The sequence below is a fragment of the Garra rufa genome, chromosome 11 (genome assembly GCF_049309525.1).
Source record: "Garra rufa chromosome 11, GarRuf1.0, whole genome shotgun sequence".
NCBI lineage: Eukaryota > Metazoa > Chordata > Actinopteri > Cypriniformes > Cyprinidae > Garra > Garra rufa.
The window spans coordinates 7,130,716-7,153,298 of record NC_133371.1 but is presented as its reverse complement, the minus strand read 5'-3'; the positions used below and the strand labels follow the sequence as shown (position 1 = coordinate 7,153,298).

The following is a 22,583-nucleotide window of genomic DNA, read 5'->3' as shown; positions in this document are numbered from 1 at the left end:
TTGGCCAATGATTGTAGTGTTTGTGGTGTGTTCAGGTACAGCATTTAGGCAACATAAAGCCAAGAACAAAGTTATGATGTTGGTTTTGGTTACTTAATTCCTGCTGGCTGAAGAGGCTTCTCTCTCTGATTTTTGTAGTGAACTAGCTTTGAGTGGGTTCCACAGACATTTTTTCTAATTTTAAGTTGGCGCTGTGTCTTTTTCAGAATATGATTGTTTTACTCTTTTCAATGTTAACTGTCAGAGGGTGTGCAGGAAGTCTAGATGCTGCTGTAAATCTTCTGTTGTGGATGACAGCAGCACCAGATCATCTGTAAACAGGAGACATTTGACTTCAGTGTCTAGAAGGGTAAGATCGGCTGCTGCAGACTGTTCCGAAGCCCTCATTAATTCTTTGATGTGTATTGAATAGCGTGGGACTCGAGCCATAGCCCTGTCTCACTCCACAACTCTGAGGGAGGAAACATGTCTGTCTGTGACCAATTTAACTGCAAATTTGTTGTTTGTGAACATTGATTTGTCCATGTCATATGGTTTCCCTCAAATGCCACAGTCAACAAAGCATGGTGAGTTTCTGCTTGTTTTGGTTTATTTACTTGTCAATTAGGGTATGTATAGAGTATATAAAATCTGATGTAAAATTTTTGCATTTACTCAGCACATTTTTTTGAATGAGAAAGTCGAGGAGTCTGCCATTTATGTGACACAAAAACAAAAAGCCATGTAATAACTTTAGTTTGTCAAAATATATACAAAATATATAATATATTTTTTTCTGCTTACTAAGTCCTTCTCTATATGATTTAGCAGCTGTATTAAAAGCTCACTGTATTATGTAGTGTATTATGAGAGAGAGATGTAGTGAGCGAGTGTGATTACCTGCATCTGATAGAGCATTCATTCTTCAGCTCAATCTCATATTCACAATAAAACATTAGTTTGAATGTCCGCTGAGGAAAGCGATATCTTTGTTGCACTATTCTTTCACCTGTAAAGGGTGATTTCTGATCACAGTGCTGCTCAGTGCATTTGTAGGCTGCATTTTACAAGCTGTTGTTAAAAGTAAAAATAACTTCCTTGTTTACAACCCTGTTTCAGTCTTTTTCAATATAAAAATTTACTGCTGACTCGCTCATAAAAACAGTTGTCGCCATATAATATTACCGTTACAATTCAATCTCAATTCCAAATACAATTTAATACTACTATTATATAAATAAAATATTATTTATTGAACAACAACAGCCATAATAAAAGTGGCTAAACAATTCAGTCAAAAGTACAAAGGCAGCGCTCTGATTTACAACATTAAATTTACATAAAATAACGTGATGAGATTTTGCCCTCAGCCAAAACTATTTGCTCTGCAACAAATAATAGATTAGTGAGAGAAGAATCCAAAAGATCTGGCCAAGGCGAGGCGTCTCTCAGCAGGTTCATGAGCGCTGAGCACCTGCTGACGTTCTGGAGCTTACATCTACGAAAACACTGAACCAAATTTACCTTTATTAACAAACTGCATATTTAAAGTCTAAACAAGTGCATTCTTGCCTATTAAACTCCCAAGACACAAAAACAGTATTATTTATAAAAGTACAGTGGATTTGGGCATTCTCTATGAGAAAAACTGCAAGCTGAGTGATACAAACAGTGAAACAGTTCCTGTGGTGCTATTGGGTGAACATCTTATGGGTGGAAAGATCTCTCAGCCAATCAGATTTTAGGACCAAAAATGGTTCATTATCAAGCAAGGAAAGAATTTTGACTTGTGGAATTGAGGACGTTTTTGTATTTGCAGGATTTTCAGATTTTTTAAATCTAAAACAAAAAAAGAGGAATTGTGAAAGCGTTTTAAGTTACATTTGTTTTTTGGTCAGAGTGGTATGACAGACACTTCCTCAGAGGATGAGGACTGATCAAACTTCATCGTGCATAGATAAAGGATGCTCTGAGAAAAGAGGAAGACCTCTGAACATGGACCTCTTTTGCCTTCTGTCAGCATACACTTCTAGATAATCATTACCTCCTCATAAAATGACTTTACCTGACGGCAAAGTGCTAGAAATCAGCCAATGTAGTTTATGGTCATGATTCATTTTGTAAATGTATTTCATCTTAAAGTTTGTAAAAGATATAAAAAGGGAAGTTTTGTGTGTTGCTTTTCTACAGAAGCAGTGTTTGAGCTTCAAGAGCAGCCTCTCTATTTGAGCTCGAAACATCTATGTAAGTGTGTGTCTATATGTAAATGTGGTTGATGCTTGCGGCATTGCTGTGGTAACCGCACCAAAGTGCCTGTTACATAATTCTCTCTCTTTATCACTGGCAGGACAGCACTGCTCTTTTACCCAGTGTCCAAGTTCTGTCCTTCATCTTTTAGAACCATTTTACTGCCAATACAATCACACTGCAGGGAAACAAACTCCAGTAATACTGATTATCGAGAGTGGTTTCCTGGATGAGGACTATGGATGGAATATGGCTCATCTGTTTTCCGGAACCAAGGTTTCTGTGTTTGTGTGCCATAAAAAAATATTTAGTCTTACTTCAAACATCAAACATATCTTAAATCTCACGTGCTACGAGAAAGAACAGCTTATGAATAGTAAAAATGTCCTCTGGGAAGTCTCAATTGGTAATGTTATTTTAGTTTAACCTAGTCTATTCTTAACATGTGCATTAGTTATTCACAAACAAAATGTTTCATTTAGCTAATGCATAACATTGCCTTAGGTGCTGTTGGAACAATGCAGACTGGAATGAACCCAGTGGGCTGTGCAGTAAACACTGCCATCACGTCTGTCTGCCATCCATTAAAGGAATGTTTTACTGCCCTGAACAATATGTGACTGGGTCATAGCCTGTTATTTAGAGCCATCTATGGAGTGCCTGGTGTGTATCAATGCGTTGTATGGATTTGGATTCTTTACGCCACATTGCCCAGGACAGATGGGAACAAGCAAAGTAGTAATAGATTAAACCAATAAGCGACGTGTGGAAATGGGCCTAGAACAGTGTGTTCGCTCTTTTGTAATGGTCTTTTGTGCTTTAATTTGAAACAAAGCTAATAGACCAAAATGTAAATGCATGCATGTGTTCAGAGTCAACGTTGTTGAATTTAGTAAATCTGGAAGCTATGTAATAGGCTTATGGAAAATTTTTAAACATATAGGTTAGAGTTATTTTAGTTTCATGTAGTCTGTGTGTAAGATTACATTTTGAACACTGAAGCCTGTTCTAAATTCAGCACTAGACTGAAACTCATCTGTTTCCATGCTCTCTACTCCAAAAGGCTCCGATCTAAATGTATTTTGAGATTTTTTGTTCCTTCTATCACTTAACTACTACTGATTATGATGAGTGCAACCAGTGAGATTGCTTGCTCAAATTTCAATAGTCTCAAATGTTCATTATAGGTTGGTCCTGCAGTGTGCTATCAGAACGTGAAACCCTCCACCTCCCCCAGCTCCACATGTCTAGATCTGCTCCAGGATTTATGCATGCCTATTTATGCAGCAGCATATCTTACATGCTCATAGCAATGTGTATGTGTTTCTATTTGCAGTACAAAGTCCATACTTGCTCTGCAGCAGCAGCAATAGCAGATAAATATGTGCATATCCCTTTCAGATAAAGGTATTCTCCTTTATGAACCACAGTAAACCAAGTGCCATCATGCTCCACAGTATTAAGAAGGCCTGTCCTCACCCACTCTACTCAGTTGCATGGTGAGATTCTGCTTGTTTTGGTTTATTTACTTGTCAATTAGGGTATGTACAGAGTATATAAAATCTGATATAAAATTTTATCATATTTTACTCAGCACATTTTTGTGAGTGGGAAAGTGGAGGAGTCTGCTGTTTACAAGACACAAAAACAGAAAAAGCCCTGTATTAACTTTAGTTTGTGCATATACTCTTTCCTGCTTACTAAGTATTTCTCTATACAATTTAGCAGCTGTATTAAAAGCTCACTGTATTATGTAGTGTATTATAATAGAGGGAGATGGAGTGAGCGAGTGTGATTACTTGCATCTGATACAGCATTCATTCTTCAGCTCAATCTCATATTCACAATAAAACATTAGTTTGAATGTCCGCTGAGGAAAGCGATATCTTTGTCGCACTATCCTTTCATCTGTTAAGGGTGATTTCAGTACAAAGTCCATACTTGCTCTGCAGCAGCAATTGCAGATGAATTCATATATGCATATCCCTTTCAGATAAAGGTATACTCCTTTATGAACCACAGCAAACCAAGTGCCATCATGCTCCACAGTATAAAGAAGGCATATCCTCACCCATTCGACTCAGTTTGTCATCTTGGCTTGCCAAATTGGCAGAATTCATTCTTTAGCTCAATCTCATATTCACAATAAAACATTAGTTTTAATGTTCGCTGAGGTAAGCGATATCTTTGTCGCACTATCCTTTCATCTGTTAAGGGTGATTTCAGTACAAAGTCTATACTTAGCAGATGAATTAATGTATGCATATCCCGTTTCAGATAAGGGTATACTCCGTTATGAACCATAGTAAACCAAGTGTCATCATGCTCCACAATATAAAGAAGGCATGTCCTCAACAACTCCACTCAGTTTCTCATCTTGGCTTGTTTCACTGCTGTCCTCTTAATAATCTACATCTGTCATGTTACCTTAAGTGCATCCCAGATGCTGTAGTTAAATTTGTATTTAGCCAGTAGAAGTTCTCTGAGGTCATGCATCTACTTCAGACATTCCAAGTATCTCTTAGAATAAAACTGTCCGAATAGCGGACCCACGAGTCAGATATGGCTTTTCATTAGGATTTGCAACATACGTACCTCTGGGTACTTTTTAGCTGCATCGTTTTTTATGTACCTTACTGCATGTTTTGCGGCAGTTTAAAAAAGAAATGTCCACTGAGAGTTCAATACGTAAACCTGAGTTTTAATTACGTTGCTTCAGGTACGTATTGTGGCATTTCAGAGTTCAAATATCTGGGGGCTTTTGCTAAAAGTTAATGCTTTATGGTGTTTGAAATATGCCCTACACCAAACCCGGAGATCTTCAACTCTCGAATACATCTGTGTACTGTGTGAGCTACTGAACAAACCTACCGTCTATGAAAACCCATAGATATAAAGCTGGATATGTCATGCTAACATTCAAAAGCCTCAGTTTTCAAATCTCCCAGCTTATTAAAATTGCTTTAGGTCATAATATAATATTCTTCAAGTACTTCTGCGAAAATTATTATGCTTTACGCTTTTAATTATGTTTTATCAAACTCTGTAAATCATACTTTTTCTGAAAAGGAATAAACGGTGTTGGTGTTTTACTGCCTCTAGTGTTCATTTATTTTGGAAACTGCAGTGATATGTACTTATTGGTACGTAATTCGTGTTTCACAAAAAAAAGTGCCTCCAGGTATGTTTTTGTCATGAGACCAGGGAGCGGATTTGCCTAATTCATTGTCTTGACTAGATTACACTACATGACTTGTAGTTGGGTTGAGCCATATGCCACAAGTCAAAATCATTCATCTCAACTCCAGGTCTCCTCTATAGAGTCCACTCACGCTGACTCACACAGGACCGTATCCAAATGCACTCGTTTTAGCTTGCTTTTTTTTTTCATGACTCACAACATAAAGTCACTGCAACAGCTAGTACCATTGCAACTCGTTCACATAACACAATTTTATATAAAAACAAGCCAAAATTGTGACCCTGGACCACAAAACCTGTCTTAAGTCGCTGGGGTATATTTGTAGCAATAGCCAAAAATACATTGTATGGGTCAAAATTATTGATTTTTCTTTTATGTCAAAAATCATTAGGAAATTAAGTAAAGATCATGTTACATTAAGATTTTTTGTAAAATTCCTACTGTAGACCTATCAAAATGTAATTTTTGATTAGTAATATGCATTGTTAAGAACTTAATTTGGACAACTTTAAAGGTGATTTTCTCAGTATTTAGATTTTTTTGCACCCTCAGATTCCAGATTTTCAAATAGATGTATCTCGGCCAAATATTGTCCTATCCTAACAAACCATACATCAATAGAAAGCTTATTTATTGAGCTTTCATATGATCTATATATCTCAGTTTTGTAAAATTTAACCTTATGACTGGTTTTGTGGTCCAGGGTCACAATTGCTGTATAAATGTAAAATATGCACAAAAACGCTCTAGCATGCATGTGTATATCAGGTGTAAATGGCCATCTGTCTCGACGGACCACTCGTAATGATTATGCAAAAGGCCTTGTTTATTCAGTGGCTTGATGTAGCGCTTCAGCAGTGTTTTAGTTCAGCATGTGTTGTGTAATCTCAGCTACCTGCTGAGAGTACCTTCCCCGGTAATTGCCATTCACGTCATGTGTGCAATAAATAGTAAAAACACACTTAAGACAGCGTAAAAGAAAGAAAGCTCGATACACTGGTGCGACTGAACTTTGACCATGCAGCTTTGGAAATGCAGGCTCTCCTGGAGTGGGCTGAGAATTCACAGCATGTGTCTGAATATTTAGTCACATGTGCCTGCTGTGCTTGGCTGTTTTCTCAGTTTCAGCCTTTTGGGGTACAGAAACCTCAAATAATACATTTCTCTCTCTTGCTTTTTCATTTTTCCTTTATTTCTTATTTCTTTGTGACTTTATGACAGTGCTATGTTCTCCTGAAGGTTGTGCTGGATGTTCTCTTACGCATAACACAGGTTCAGTAGGACATTTGCTTTGTTTTTGTTTTCTGCTGTTTTCATTTGACTTCATATGGTGATCTGAGTTTTTGATCTTTGGCTGTAGTGATAAAAACGTACTAGAGTTGCAGTGACATTTAAGAGCCTGTTAAAAGGTTTTCCTAGAAGCATCGGCATGTCTAGGCCAAATGGTATACTACTGATTGACATGTTGACACAATGATGTCACTCACACTCACAATCTGTAATCTTATAGTCTACCTCGAGGAAAATTTTGCTGTACCATAAAGATATCTCTCTGGTAACCGGTAACATTTTAACCTTAATTCTCGTGAGTAGTCTGTCAAACTTTTCATGAGACTGGGTTGGAATTCTATAAAACCTTGAGGGAAAAACAGCTTAGACCAGCAGTTTCCTTGGTGGGCCAGGTTTGTTTGGTGCTAAGTTAACTAGTGAACCAGCTAAGCTGTTTGTATAGCAACATGTATTTGGTGAAGGCAGGCAAGCAATAAAGTCTCGCTGCTTTAGCCAGACCAGAAGCCTGCTGGAATGTGTTAGGCCCTTATCAAAAAGAAGTATACATCAAGTTTATTTTATATTTAAGTAAAGTATATTTTACTTTATGCAGTAAGTATACAAATATCAGTGTACTAGTAGTATACTTTTAAGTGTACTACTTCAATACTCCTTGGGAATAAATTGGCCCACTTTCTAGAATATAAAAGTACACTTTTAAGTATAACAGTAGTAAACTTTAAGTACACAACTAGTTTACATCTATGTTTTCAGTTTGTACTGCAAGTATACTAAAAGTGAACTTATAGATATACTGATAGTTTACTAATTAAATACTTTTTATGCATTTTTAGTACACTTTGAAGTATAGTCTCAGTAAACTACTAGTTTAGTAGTTTTATTCTGCAAGTATACTCATAGGTTTTCTTTAACTGAATGTTACATCATACCTAAGTATACAACTATGTCCCTATTTAGGTATTAATTTGTATATATTTTGTTATTTCAATATCTGAACAAAAAATTAAAAGAAAGAACACAACTTGTAAACAAAACATTTTATTCTAGCATCACACATTCCTTTTTATAAACACTTGAATGTGGTTAAGTTTCATGAATTATAAATAAATAAGAATGTAAATAACATACTGAAAAAGCTAAAAAAGGCTATTGATGATAGTCCAAATGTAGATGGAGTTGATCAACAGCCCAAAGCTTGACAGTCATTATTTCCTCTTCATGGGTGGACATTTTATTCCATAACGTTACACAGTTTTCCATATCTATGGTTTTGATGCTGTTTTATGTCTGATGATTGTGTTAGATTACATGTGGAAGCATCTGTTGTTTCGGTTTCTTCTTCACTTGTGTTTGGAAATTCTGTTCAGAAGATGTACAGCTCAAATATATTTAGACTTATTCTAAGTATAGGTCAAGTATACTTAAATGTCATTTTAAGTATATTTCTGAGAAGTACATAAAGTAGACAAAGTATTTTTCATTTAAAAGAAGTATACTAATTGCACACTTGAATAAACTTCTTTTTCGTAAGGGGGTATAGGAAAATGTGAATGCCATTCTCTTTCCTTCTCCATGTTGATTAATGAAATAGGCATTTGTGAAGCACAAAGTTATTTTTTACTGTGCTAGATTACACAACATCCACTCCTGACATGAACTGCATCTCTCTTGTTCTCGGCTATGAGCATGTGCCATTACTGTCATAAAAGAACTGATCAATAACGGGTAAACAGGACATGGAACGTAATCTTTTTTTAGCCGCTCATGAAATAGACTTGATCCTGATCGTGTCATGTCCATCAGCTGAGCTACAGAAACCTAAACCCATCTAAATAGTGGGTCGAAATTAATCTTACAGGCCAAGAAGCTGTATTTTGCACAATTTCATAACCGTTTTTATGCTCTTATGTTCACCAAGCCTGTGTTTATTTGGTCAAAAACACAGCAAAACAGTTCTATTGTGAAATATTGTTATACTGTTTATTATGAGAATGTGTGTTCATTTGTAATGGATTTTCAGCATCATACTCAAGTCTTCAATGTCACATGATCCTTCAGAAATCATTCTAATATGCCGATTTGCTGCTAATATTTGAGTAATTTGATGTGTCTAAATAAAATAAAAGTATTATTTACTTAAACGTTTGTATGACATAAATTCATTAATAACTGTCTATTTTCCCTTATATTTCCCTTTTTTGCTGAAAAGTTGTCATCATGCATTGCTCACTGTGTAAGGGTTCATTATTGATTTTTACAGTGTTCTCAAAAAGTTAACAGCCTGTTTTTTCCTTGCATTGCTTGCTGAATAGTATTTTTTAACTCATGCATGTAATGCACAAATGCAACAAAAGTCAAATGCAATTGTTTTCTTAAGTGTTGAACATGAAACTGCAGGTATAATCCGCTGTTTCAGATGATCTGAGGCTGATTGTTTGATATGTGATGTAACAAGTGTATACAGATGCTGTTATGGCTCTTATATGAGACTGTTTATGTAATAACATAGAATCAAATTTCCCCTGATTCACACAGATTGTAATCATACAAAGAAATGACCAGGACACTGCCATTAGGTGACCTCTGTCAGAAGTTGTTTTCACCAACAACACTCAATGCATAAAAAATTGCATAACTCATCACTAATCTTTAATAGACTTCTAGGTGTGATGGCGTCATCTGAAGCACCTTTCTAGGAAACTTTGAGTTAAAAGGTAGTTGCACCATTGTTTGATCTGACTAATGGCTTTATATTGTTGTACAGCATGACGTCCAAAATGGTATTATGGCTATAATAACCTGTCCTCTTTTCAAATCTCCTGTAGATTTTGGATGTATGACAGCAGAGGAAAAGAAAGGCAGAGAATCAAAGGATATCACTTGGTGATTGTTTTTTCTCAAGATGACAAACAAGAAACATTGGAAGAGTGTTGTAGGCTATGAGGTCTCAAAAAGATCACAAGCCAGTTTCATGTTTTATTTGGTACTCTCACGCTGATCATTAAAATAGCCAAGTAAAATGAGAATGGATGCAGGAACGCAATATGTTTGGCTTCTGTGAAGAAGCTTGGAAGAGTAGACGGCTAAGTAGGCTGTAGATAGATCCAGTCTAATGGGGTTAGTGATAGTCGCAATGTGAAATACAAACAATTGCAAATAGAGACATGCAGAATTTCCTTCAATATTGCCTTAACAGTCGCTGAAGTTAGTTCTTCATTGTTATGATTTCAGCTAAATTGAGGACATGGGCAGACAACATTTTGGCATCGGCTGAAACAAACGCATGATACAAATTTGACAAGTGTAACACATTCATAGCCTTACCACAGCCTAAAAATGCATTTAAGATCATGTCTCAGATGGTACTTGTGTTTATACATGTTTAACTTTGTGGACATGCATAAAAAAACTCCAAAATGTTCTGAAAAATAGGATAATGTCTGGTGGAACTCAAAAATATTCTCTTTGGGCTCCAAATTTACAGATAACTTACTCACCCCCTTTTCATCAAAGATGTTCATGTCTTTCTTTCTTCAGTTGTAAAGAAATTATGTTTTTTGAGGAAAACATTTCAGGATTTCTCTCCATATAGTGGACTTCTATGGTGCCCAAGAGTTTGAACTTCCAAAATGAAGCTTAAAAGCAACTTCAGATTATCCCAAATGTAGCTGTAATTGATGAGAAAGAAGCGAAACAATGTTATTTATTTTTACATACAGTTTATATAATTTTTAACCTCAAATGCTCGTTTTGTCTCTCTTTGCGAAGAGCATGCATAGTCTGTGCATCTCTGGTTTAAGACAGTTAGAGCATGTTGAAAAACTTCTAATTTTCTCCCTCAACTTCAAAAATCATTTCAATATCATTCTACATCGCTGCAGAAGTGTTTGCAAAGTCAACAGATAAGACTCTTCTTCCTCGGCTGGGATCATTTAGAGCCTTTTGAAGCTGCATCTAAACTGCATTTTGGAAGTTCAAACTTGGGGTCACCATAGAAGTACACAAATCCTCAAATGTTCACCTTAAAAAAACATAATTTCTTAGTCACTGAAGAAAGAAAGAAATGAACATTTTGGATGACAGGGAGGGTGAGTACATTATCTGTCATATTTGTTCTGGAAGTGAACTTCTCCTTTAAAACCACTGTATTAATCAGAACCTTTGTTTTTGATAGTGTTCTTTGTTAAGCAGCTTCCGGTTGACCCTATAAGCCTAAAATGTATCATACTTGACACACAAGTTTCTAAATTGCCTCTAAATTGTCAACATGATTGAGAAAAAAACAACAACTGTTGTATGATTAATAGTTTTGACTTTTAGGCAAGCAAACGAACAATTCTAAAAATGCTAATTCTAAAAGTCATGGTACAGGTTTTTTGCTGTGAAACCTACTGATTTTCACAAAGTAAATACAGAAATGTAATATTGCATATTACATTGTTGTTAATATTTCAAGATTAACACTTACTAAAGCTATTCAGATCATTTGTATTAAAATCATGTTAAAATGTAGGCATGAACCTCCATATTCTCCAGTATCATATATTATGAGCCATACTATGATCATGATACTCAACCAAAACAGATTCTTCAGTCTATGACATATGAAGAAAATAGCTTTAAAAACAGGATGAACAAAAGAGAAATAAAGATTGGAAGTGAGTTTTGATTCCTGCACTCTTAAAAAATAAAGGTGCTTAGTAGGTTTTTCATAGAGGAACCATTTTTGGTTCCACAAAGAACTATTCAGTCAAAGGTTCTTTAAGGAACCATCTCTTTACCTTTTTATAATCTGAAGAACCTTCTTTCACCACAAAGAACTTTTTGAGAAACAGAAAGGTTCTTCAGATGTTAAAGGTTCTTTATGGAACCATTTAGACAAAAAAGGCTCTTCTATGGCATCTTGAAGCACCTTTATTTTGAAGAGTGAAGGCACGCAAAAAGAGTTCATTAAAGGAAATCACTCTGAACAGTCATGAGCACAAGTGTTGTGTAAGTCAGTGACTTCAGCCATAGGAAAGTGTCTCAAGACACCAGCAAAATGATACATATCTTTTATTGCTAAAGAGGATTTAGATTTACTGCCTTTAAAGATAATAAAGATTATTGTGCACGAAAACTATAATAATTGACTTGTTTATGATAATTCCTTCCTCTCTCTGAGCGTTACAATTTAACTGAGCCTATAAAACTACATAAACATGGTCACATGTGCGATGAGTAACAGTGCTTTGCTGCTTCGGTCTGTGAGCTGTGGTTTTGCTGTTGTGTCAAACGTAGTCTTTAAGTTTTCCATCCTTGTCTTTCCAGGCTCTTGTCATGAGACAGACTTATAAACAATCCTTCAGCCTTTTGTTTCCAACATTGGGATCCTCCTTTTTCTTGTGTGGTTATCAAAAAGTGTTTATGTGACTGAAGTTTGCTGAGGGTGTAGTGACTTTAAGACTTAGTAATAATAGAAATCACAAGCTGAGAGTTTGAGTTGGTTTGAGGTTTTTGGGGTGAAACAAAGAAGTAAAGCATTATTTGGAAGTCTGGTTTTGTAAAACGTAAATAAATGTATTAAAATATCTAACAAGGAACTTCGTGTGGAACATTTGGATGGGATTTCATGTTTAGTATGTTTCTGGCATGATTAGCTAGTTGTTAGCATGTTTCTAACATGTTTCCCGTTTGTTTCTAGTCTTTCAAACAGACAAAACAAGATTATTTTGCCTGTTTTAAGCAAAAATGCACTTAATTTTGACTTTTTTTTTTCTGAATACAAAACAATAATTTTTACTCATCTAGAAAATCCTTCTTGATTTAAGAATTTTTAGATATTTTGGCTGGAAACAAGACACAAAACCTAAGCTAGAAAAGCATTTTTTGCAGTGAAGATCAGTAGGTTGGCTTTCTCAGGCCAACCTAATTATTCTGTAATGTTTCATGAGGTAATTTATAGGGTTAAAGTATTCAGTGTCATGTTTTCATCCAGTTTAACTAATGCAAAATTAGAATATGACATCAAATATTTGTAAATAAAGCGCTTTTAAGAGTTTCTTGTGCACATTTTTTACAATTTGTGGACATCTTGGCGTATCCATCCAGTGTTTTACATGTGATTTCCCAACATTCACATAAAAATAGATGTGAGACTGTTTTTCTAGTAAGTATTTTTTATTTTATTTTTTGTCATTTATTGAATCCAGAATGAATTAGGAAATTTCAGATTACACAACTGTTATCCGTATAGTGCTTTAGAGTAGGTTTCACAAACACAGAATGTAAGATTAAGCAATGCTGTGTGAGTGAACACAGATGGGTTGGAATCAGATGGGATTAAAATAACACAAATGTATCTGCCCTTCTCAGGTAAAATGAGTCCCATCTGAATAAGGCTTAACAACCATCTCCTGCTAATACAGAAGAACAAACAAACAGATCTTACTTTTTCTTCTGCTTTTCTCTGGAGCTCAGCTGAATTGGTCTTTTGGGTTTGAGTGTGTTCTGTCCCGTGTGTGTTTATACGCATGTTCTGCGTCAGGCCTGTTGGAATAATAAGTGCATGTTTAAAGGAACACTCCACTTTTTTTTGGAAATAGGGTCTTTCTCCAACTCCCCCTGAGTTAATAAGTTGAGTTTTACCGTTTTGAAATCCATTCAGCCGTTCTTCTGTTCTGGTGATATCACTTTTAGCGTAGCTTAGCAAAGATCATTGAATCCTATTAGACCAATAGCATCGCGTTCAAAAATGACCAACCCTATTTCCAAAAGAGGGGAGTGTTCCTTTAAGTGTTCTGTGTGGAGTCTGCTGGGATGAAGAGTGTTGTGATCAGGTGTTCTGTACCCTGAGACATTCTTCCCACACTCTGTGTTTATCTGTCTGCCTCTGTCTTTCTGTTTCTCTTTCTGTCTCAGATTCATCTGTGGGCAGCGAGGCAAGATTTTTCTCACCCACTTGAAAAACATACCAATCTTTTACATAACAAATGAAACCCATGCACACTTCAGTTGCATGCAGGATGCTGTTGATGTTTGGAGAAGTCAACATGAAATAACATGCACAAACCATTTTACTTAAAAAATTAGGGATGCACCGAAAGTTCAGCAAATAAAATCATTTGGCCGAAAAAGTGAAAAGGCAGAATAAATGAATTTTAATAGATCAAATAGAGGCGTGCACTAATGATCAAACATGTGGTCAGTGTGGATGCATTTAAAACTGTCAGAGAAAGACTCAAAAATCATTCCAAGCAGCGACAGCGAGAGACTGTTTAGAAGCGCATCGCATGTCTTCATGAGAAGAGAAAGGTTACTGTATGATGACTGAAATCATCCATTAGTCAATCAACTCCAGAACGTTCTGTTGTCTAATACACCAGACACCAATTGTGTTTATTTTGACAGCAGCTCCTTAGCCAGGGTTCAAAGACCAAAGATGACAATCATTCACAAATCTGCTGCTGCCAGCAAACACTAGGACTGAGCTCTTCTTGCGCTTTGTTGGTAAGCTATAATGTCTACTAGAATGTTACAAATGTTCAGTGTTAAGTAAATACTTTTAAATTGTTGTTTTGTAATCGATTTTTTTCTTTGAAAAACAAGACAAAACTGCAAAAAGCAAATATTGGCTATTTATGCATTGGTGAAAAAAATTGGCATTGGGGGGATAACCCAAAAAAATATGCTCAGTAATCAGCCTTCAGCCCGATTATTTAGTTCCTTTTTTATCTTTATATGATATTGCAGAGGTTTATTGTTAATTTTATTGTTAATATCCATTTTTTGCATCTCCAAATATCTGTTGTGTTTGCTTTCTTTTTCTGTTTAGAAGATAGTTGAGCCTTTAAATCAGTTTTTTTTTTAAAACGTTACAAAGCTTTGAGACTTAAGTAGTCCTTACTTTAGATGAGCTCATAAAAATAGTTAACTGCTAAATGTTTTATAACTACCTGAATTTATCATTAATTACTGTAGGAAAATGTTAATAAAGCATTTAAAACACTATTACTGTCACGTATTGGTCGTCTTGTCATCATGAACTCTTGCACACACATTCTGGACTGCAATCCCCATAAGCCACTGCACCAATCACTGCACACAGCTGCTCCTCGTTTCCCACTGCACTGATTGCTGCACACACCTGTTTCACATTTACCCACATGCATTTAAGCTTCTCACACACACAGCAACTCTGCAAAGTCTTATTGTTCCGTATGGTCTGTATTTCCGAGCGTTTCTTCCCGAGTTTGTTCTCCCGTGTGTTTGATTCCTGGACTCCCTCACGTGTTTGATTCTTGCTGCCAGTCCCGACCTTTCTGCCTGTTTTTTGACGACGATTTCTGCATGCCCCTTTGTGTTTGTTTTGTGTTACCTAATAAATGCTGCAAATGGATCCGCACGTCTCTGACCCTCCTCGTGACAATTACTTCATGTCTAAATTGTATATGTATAAATTTATTTTTAAATATTTTATTAATCATTTACTTACACTTTCTAAATGATCTTATGAATCTCTGACACCTAAATGTAATAATTTAGAAATGATGAATGAATTATGAAAATACAAATATTAAATACATAATCAATATACTCAAATCAAGAGTAAAGCATTTATTGTTGTATTTATCAGTGATTACTAATCTATTAATGCAGGCACAATGCTTTATAAATGATGAATTGACTATTTACTAATGTTTCCCTAATGGTTCATAGTGTGTCTGATTGGCCAATGCATGCAATGTTATTTTGTTTATGTATTTACACACTCGTGCCGTCGAACTGTTGTATAAATGCAATATCACACGAGTAGACTTGAGATATGGCTATATATATATTGGCACTCTGTGATTACGTACGGCGAATGAATCACAACCGTGCCGATATACAGCCATATCTCAAGTCTACTCGTGTGATATTGCGTTTATACAACAGTTCGACGGCACAAGTGTGTAAATACATAAACAAAATAACAACGGAGTGTCTTTAAAAAACCTCTTTTGTGCGGACTATTCCTTCCGCCACGAATTCAAATCAAAGTTTGACGGTTGATCAGCTGAGCATAAACTTCTCGTGACTAATTCCAAAAGGTCACTTTAGAACTAGTAACGAAGGAATGTTGAGTTGCTTCATTGAAAGCCTATTGTATTACTGTATTAACAGAAAGAAGTGAGGGAGCTAATCAAGAAGACCCAGGTAAACAATGCATAAATCTTTTGTTTCTAATAGCTTATAGTTTTGTCTTGTTTGTAGTGTGATCAACGTTATATAAACGTGTATGAGCATTACATGTGTTATGGAAGTAAAAGGTAGCTTTTTAATTATATTTTGGTAAAATGAACGAAATGAACGAAATGACTCGAAAAAAGATTCGTTCATTTTGCTGAACGAGACTCAAAGATCCGAGTCGGTAAAATGATCCGAACTTCCCAGCACTACAGTTTAAAAGTCCCAAAGTCACTATTAACTGCTCACTCATAAAACGGTCTCTTGTCGCCATCTAAAGGCGGAACAATGTAACGTTAACTAAATTCACCATCACGAATATACGCACGTTACTCAAAACTAAGTACTATTATTAAATACATTAGTTAAAATACAGTATAGTTTATATATTTTTTTATTTATTGAGTAATAATATTTAATAAACAACAACAAAAACAGGCATCAAAAAGTTGCTAGGCAATTCAGTCAAGAGTAAAGGCAGCATTCAGCATTGAATTTACATAAACATGCTACATGAACTATCTTTTTCTCTGGAACAAATAATAAATTAATGAGATCAAAGACTGCCCGTTAGATTACCACAATGAATTGCATGTCATGTGTAACCACTACAGAGACATCAGAGCCAGCGGTAAATTCCTGAAGATCTGGCTGTGGTGAGAGCGCTCTTGAGCAGATTGATGAGTGCAGAACTTAACAAACTGCATATTTGAACTATAAATAAGTACATTCTCACCTGAAAACCTCTTAAAACTACATTCCATGGCACACAAAGAGTATTACTTATAAAATGATACGGGATTTGGACATCCGCCATGACACTCGGAAAAAAAACGTTCCCGGCTAGAACATGCAGAGTGATATAAAATTGTGAAAGGGCGTTCCTTTAGCGATACCAGTAGAATATCTCACGGTTCCCAACCAATCAGATTTGAGAACCAGAACGAACTGTTGTGTATGTATATATATATATATATATATATATATATATATATATATACAGTACTGTTTTGTTTGGGTGACTAAAGCAAATGTTCTCAGTATATATCACAATGATCTTGTGTTCTGAAACAATGACTAAGTGGAATGAAAATATGTGCAAATACAATGACATCATGACATCAGATTTGAAAGAACGACTAGTGGTTTTACAAATGTGATTAGTTTAAAGTTTTGTACTAAGACATTTGAAAATGCACACTTTACTTATGAAAATAGTACCAAACCAATTAAAAAAAAAACTGTAAATCATGCTGACTTCACCCTGAACCTAAACACTGTGACATGAGCCAATCAGGTAACACAGAATATACTTAGAAGCGATAGCTTTATCACGGTATTATGTTAAAATCAATCAATCAATCAGTCAATTAATCAATCCATAGCACTTTTAGTTAACATAAAGGTTGAACAACAAATAGGTTTCCCTTCTCACACAGTGAATTCTCAATTGTTAGGGCTTACTCTTGTTGGGAAAGTGAAGAAACAAAAATAAACAATTGCAAAACTCAGACAGAATCGAACTCACACACTCACACATGTATTGCACATGCACCATCCACCAACGTTGCATCTCCCTGCTTCATTTATTTGCTGACATTTCTCTGTCTTTATCTCTGTTGGCAGGTCTCTCTGTACTGCCTTGCACAGCTGTGTGTCTTTCAAATGGAGTGTAACTAATCTGACACTAACTCCAATGAGACGGCGCTCTGGGTATATGCCTGTATGCCAACATGAGGACAGCGTTTATATGCATTGTATACAGCGCATGCTTACAGGACAGACTGGCCTGCAAGATAGCTAGCGATTTGTATGTGTACATAGTGTGCTGTTAGTCAGTGTGGGCTGTAATGGGCCTGAGCTGCAGTTTAGTCACAGTTCATTGCTGACCAGTTACATAAAACATGGAATTGATATTTAAAGGAGTTTGATAGCAACATAAAAAATAACACCAGTAACACAAGCACACACACACACACACACACACACACGCTTGGACATACAGTCACGCAACACACCCACTGAGACCTATAAAATTACACACTATTGGTGTTGAAATATCTACTCAATCCAAGTAGTTGTTATGTATGTTCAGAATGGAACATGTTTATGTTTATTCGTGTTTATTTTTATTTGTTTTTAAAGGGGTCATCAGATGCCCATTTTCCACAAGTTCTTGATTCTTTAGGGTCTTAATGAAAAGTCTCTAATATACTTTGGTTAAAAATTCTTAATAGTAGTGTAATAAAACACCCTTTTACATTGTCAAAACTAGCTCTGCAAAAGATCAACTCATTTTATTGCATGGGCCCTTTAAATGCAAATGAGCTCTGCTCGCCCCGCCCCTCTCTGCTTTGGGATTATGAGCTGTAATGTTTACTTTAGCTGCATTTAGCCACATTTATGCAACATTTAGCCATGTTTAGCGGCGAAACTAGCCAGCAAGCACATTAAGTAATGCCGTTTGCAAAGATGCATAAAAACATTAGGTTACTTGCGTAACCCCGGTTCTCTGAGAACAGAGCGAGGTATCTCACTATGGGAAACGCCCCCAGGCGTGATAGACTATGGAAGCACCAATTACACCACGTCTGTCCGGAGGATAGACCAATCACAGCTCATACAAGGAGCCCACCCCTCTCCCTATATATACAGCTGTGATCCCCAAAAACGGCATTCTAAGCACGCTCTTCCCCCGTGTTATGCGAGAAGGGAAGCCTGGTGAGATACCTCGCTCTGTTCTCAGAGAACCGGGGTTACGCAAGTAACCTAATGTTCTCTTTCAAACAATCGCTCGGTATCTCACTATGGGATTGATATAGCCAACTCCCGTAACGCATGCTTTCCGAAGCCGCCTGAACAGACTCGAAAAGGGAAGACAAGACTTTAGTCCTCCAAAGAGCCAACTCTAAGAACTGCATGAGCCAATGAAGGCGCAGTGACATCAAGACGGTAAAATCTGATAAATGTATGGGGTGAAGACCAACTAGCCGCTGCACAAATATCTCCCACCGAAATCCCCTTGAACAGGGCCCATGAGGTAGAAATACCTCGCGTGGAATGTGCATGAAGGCCCTCTGGGGCCTGAAGACCCATAGATGTATAGGCTAGTTCGATCGCCTCGACCATCCAATGGGAGAGGCGCTGCGAGGAGATCGGCTTACCCTTACAATGAGTGGCCCATGAAACCAATAATTGATCGTTTTTCCTGAACGACTGTGTCCTGTTTACATAAAAGCGTAACGCTCGTACAGGACACAAAGTGTGTAATTTCCTCTCCTCCTCTGAAGAAAAAGGAGGAGGGTGGAAAGCACGTAACTCCAAAGCAGAGCAGTTATAAGCTGAATCACTGACTTTGGGAACAAAAGCTGGGTTTGGCAGCAGTGTAACTTTGCTGTCATCCGGACTAAATTTTAGACATGCTTGATGAACCGATAAGGCATGTAACTCCCCCACTCGCTTAGCTGAGGCTAAAGCAAGTAGTAAGACCGTTTTCAATGATAGGAACTTAATATGAACACTCTCCAGAGGCTCAAACGGGGTCTGAGTCAAAGCATTCAAGACCATAGACAAATCCCATGATGGGACCAGTCGCTTCGACACTGGTCTCAAACGCCTCACCCCCTTCATAAAACGGCCTATAAGAGGGTGCCGGCCCACTGAAACTCCTTCGAAGCCCACATGACAGGCTGAAATTGCAGCCAGGTAAACCTTAATGGTAGAGAACGCTCTCCCATTGTTCAGTAAGCTTTGCAAGAAACAGAGAACCTCACTCACCGCACACTGAAAAGGAATAACTCCTTTACGAGTGCACCAGTCATCAAAGACCCGCCATTTCAAATCATACAGCGAGCGCGTTGATGGAGCTCTAGCACTCTGTATAGTATTTATGACCTCCTGGGGAAGTCCGAGTGCGTTTAGATTCAACCCTTCACGGGCCAGACCCAAAGATTCATTCGTTCCGGATGGGGGTGAAAAATTTGCCCCTCCGCTTGGGACAGCAGGTCCCGACGCAACGGGAGTTGCCAGGGCTCTCCCCAAAGGAGTTGGACAATCTCTGCCAGCCACAGCCTCCCTGGCCAATGAGGGGCTATCAGAAGGAGAGATAATCCGTTTTCTCTTATTCTGTCTAGGGTGGGAGAAATTAGACTCAGTGGTGGGAACGCGTATAGCAACACGTTCGGCCACGGGTGTGCCAGTGCATCCACACCCAAGGGTGCATTTTCGTCTCTGAGAGAGAAATACAGCGGACATTTTGCGTTTGCTCGCGAGGCGAATAGATCTACGGCAGCCCTGCCGTAAATTTCCCAGATCTGATTCACCACCTGCGAGTGGAGTACCCATTCTCCATATAACAGGTTGCCCCTCGACAGGAGGTCCGCTCCCACATTCAGGACTCCCGGTACGTGCGTTGCGCGCAGCGAACTGAAATGCGCTGCGCTCCAGACAATCAGCTTGCGCGCTAGATTGTGCAGTTGCAACGAACGCGTTCCCCCTTGGCGATTGATATATGCCACCACCGTTGTGTTGTCTGTCCTGACTAGAACATGAAAACCCTCCAAGAATGGGCGAAAATGTTTCAGCGCTAGAAAGACTGCCATTAACTCCAGCATGTTTATGTGAAGTCTGCGAAATTGCGGCGTCCAACGACCGTTTACCGATCTGCCCTGAAAAACAGCTCCCCATCCCATTAGGGATGCGTCCGTAGTCACTACTTTTCTCAGAGACACGTTCCCCATCAAGATTCCTGTCCGGAATACACAGGGGTTTCTCCACTGATGAAGCGCCATCACGCACTCCGTGGTAATTTTCACTCTGCGTGCGAGGTGCCGGCGTGGGCACAGACGCTTCGCTGCAACCCAATGCTGGAAGCTCCTCATTTTCAGCAAGCCCAGCGGGACCACAGACAGAGACGAAGCCATCATGCCCATAAGGCGGAGACAGGTCCTGTACGAGACCAGGTTTCCCACGCGAAACTGGGCTAGGCACTGATAAAACGCCATTATCCTCCTTTTCGAGAGCATAGCGCGATATTCCACCGAGTCTATTCGCAAGCCTAGATACTCTATCTCCTGGGACGGGATCAGCTGGCTTTTGGCAAAGTTGATCCTGAACCCCAGATTCGTGAGATGAGACGTGAGCATCTCTATGTCTCGCTCCGCGCGCTCCCGCGAATGAGCGCAGATCAGATAATCGTCCAAATAAGCAGATATTCTCAGACCCCTGTGTCTCAGAGGAGATAATGCTGCTTCTATGCATCTGCTGAACACCCGTGGAGCGAGGCTGAGCCCGAACGGGAGAGTAACAAATTCGTACACTTCGTTCTGAAAGGAAAACCTGAGATATTTCCTGTGCGCCGGATAGATGCTTATATGAAAGTACGCATCCTTGAGATCGACCGTGGCAAACCAATCTCCCCGGCGGATTGAACGAGTGAGAGCCATGACTGTGAGCATCCTGAATTTGTACTCCCTTAAGTGCTTGTTTAGAGCACGTAGATCCAGTATCGGGCGCAGACCCCCGTCTTTCTTTGGAATTAGAAAATAACGGGAGTAATAACCCCTCTGAGTTTCCCCCACTGGAACTCGTCTTATAGCTCTTTTCTCGAGAAGGGAGGATATTTCCGCTTCTAACACCCGAGCTGAATCCCCGTTTGCTGCAGACGCTATAACCCCGTTGAAAGGAGGGGGTTTTACAGCGAACTGAAGCCTGTAACCCCTGGTTACAGTCGTAAGGACCCACGGGTGCGGAGAACACTCTCTCCATGCCTCCTGATGAAGAGCCAGAGGGTTCAGATGAACCGATTCCATAGATGGAGCGCTGGCGCCCTCTAGTGGACAGAGAGAAAAACGGCCAGGACCTGTGTGGCCCAGAGACCGAATTAATATTTGTTGGTTCATTGATATTATGTTTTTGTTTTCCCGCGCCCTTGGCATGGAGCCTGGATGCGACAGGGAATTTTTTATTAGTTGTGAACCCAGGGGCTGAAGTGATTTGTGACAATTCACTCGAGAACTTGTGCTTGAACTCATCTGACCACATAACTTCGGTGGCCGCGTTCTCGGCACTTGAACTTGCGGGATTTCTGTTAAAAATCCACGAAACCTTGTGTGTTTCGGGGAAACTGAACCGGCCCGAACACAACTTAGAGACGTTTCTCCGCTCAAACTCCACCTCCTCCGCTTCTTTGCGGGTGGGGGAACCGACATGGTGGACTCGGGAGAGGACATCGCAGGAAACCCTAGGTGCTGCCCGTCCCTCCTCTGCGGAGATTGCGTCCTAGGTATCCCTCCTCTTTTTACTAGAAGGGTTAGCGGACTTGGACTTTGCAGCCGCTGCCGCGAATGACTGCTTTCCCCATGGCTTGACGTTTGAAGCAGCGGGGGGGCGGGCCGACTGCTCTGTGCTCGGGGTTTTCGCAGTTCTGGACGCGTTCACAAACCTCCTGTTCTGCGTCGGAGGAACCGGCCGAGGGGGAACAGGAGGGCGGGAAGCTCTTTTGCGTGGCAGACAGATGTCAAATGCTTCCCCTTCCTTCTTCTGGAGATCGCACCTCTGTCTCATCGCCGCGACAGCCGGGCCAAACAGCCCACTCGAGTCCACAGGAGCGTCAAGAAAATCTAATTTCTCTCTGTCCCCGATACTCGATAGATTTAAC

General features: G+C 38.7%; 1 protein-coding gene across 1 annotated transcript; it reads right to left on the bottom strand.

Moving 5' to 3' along the window:
- Window positions 1–18,811: 18,811 nt before the first annotated feature.
- On the bottom strand, window positions 18,812–22,155 carry LOC141346195 (uncharacterized). Its single transcript, XM_073851103.1, has 2 exons — window positions 22,100–22,155; window positions 18,812–21,785 (listed from the first exon to the last, which is right to left on the bottom strand). Exons 1-2 carry the CDS (start codon window positions 22,153–22,155, stop codon window positions 18,812–18,814), a joined length of 3,030 nt encoding a protein of 1,009 aa, XP_073707204.1.
- Window positions 22,156–22,583: the final 428 nt, after the last annotated feature.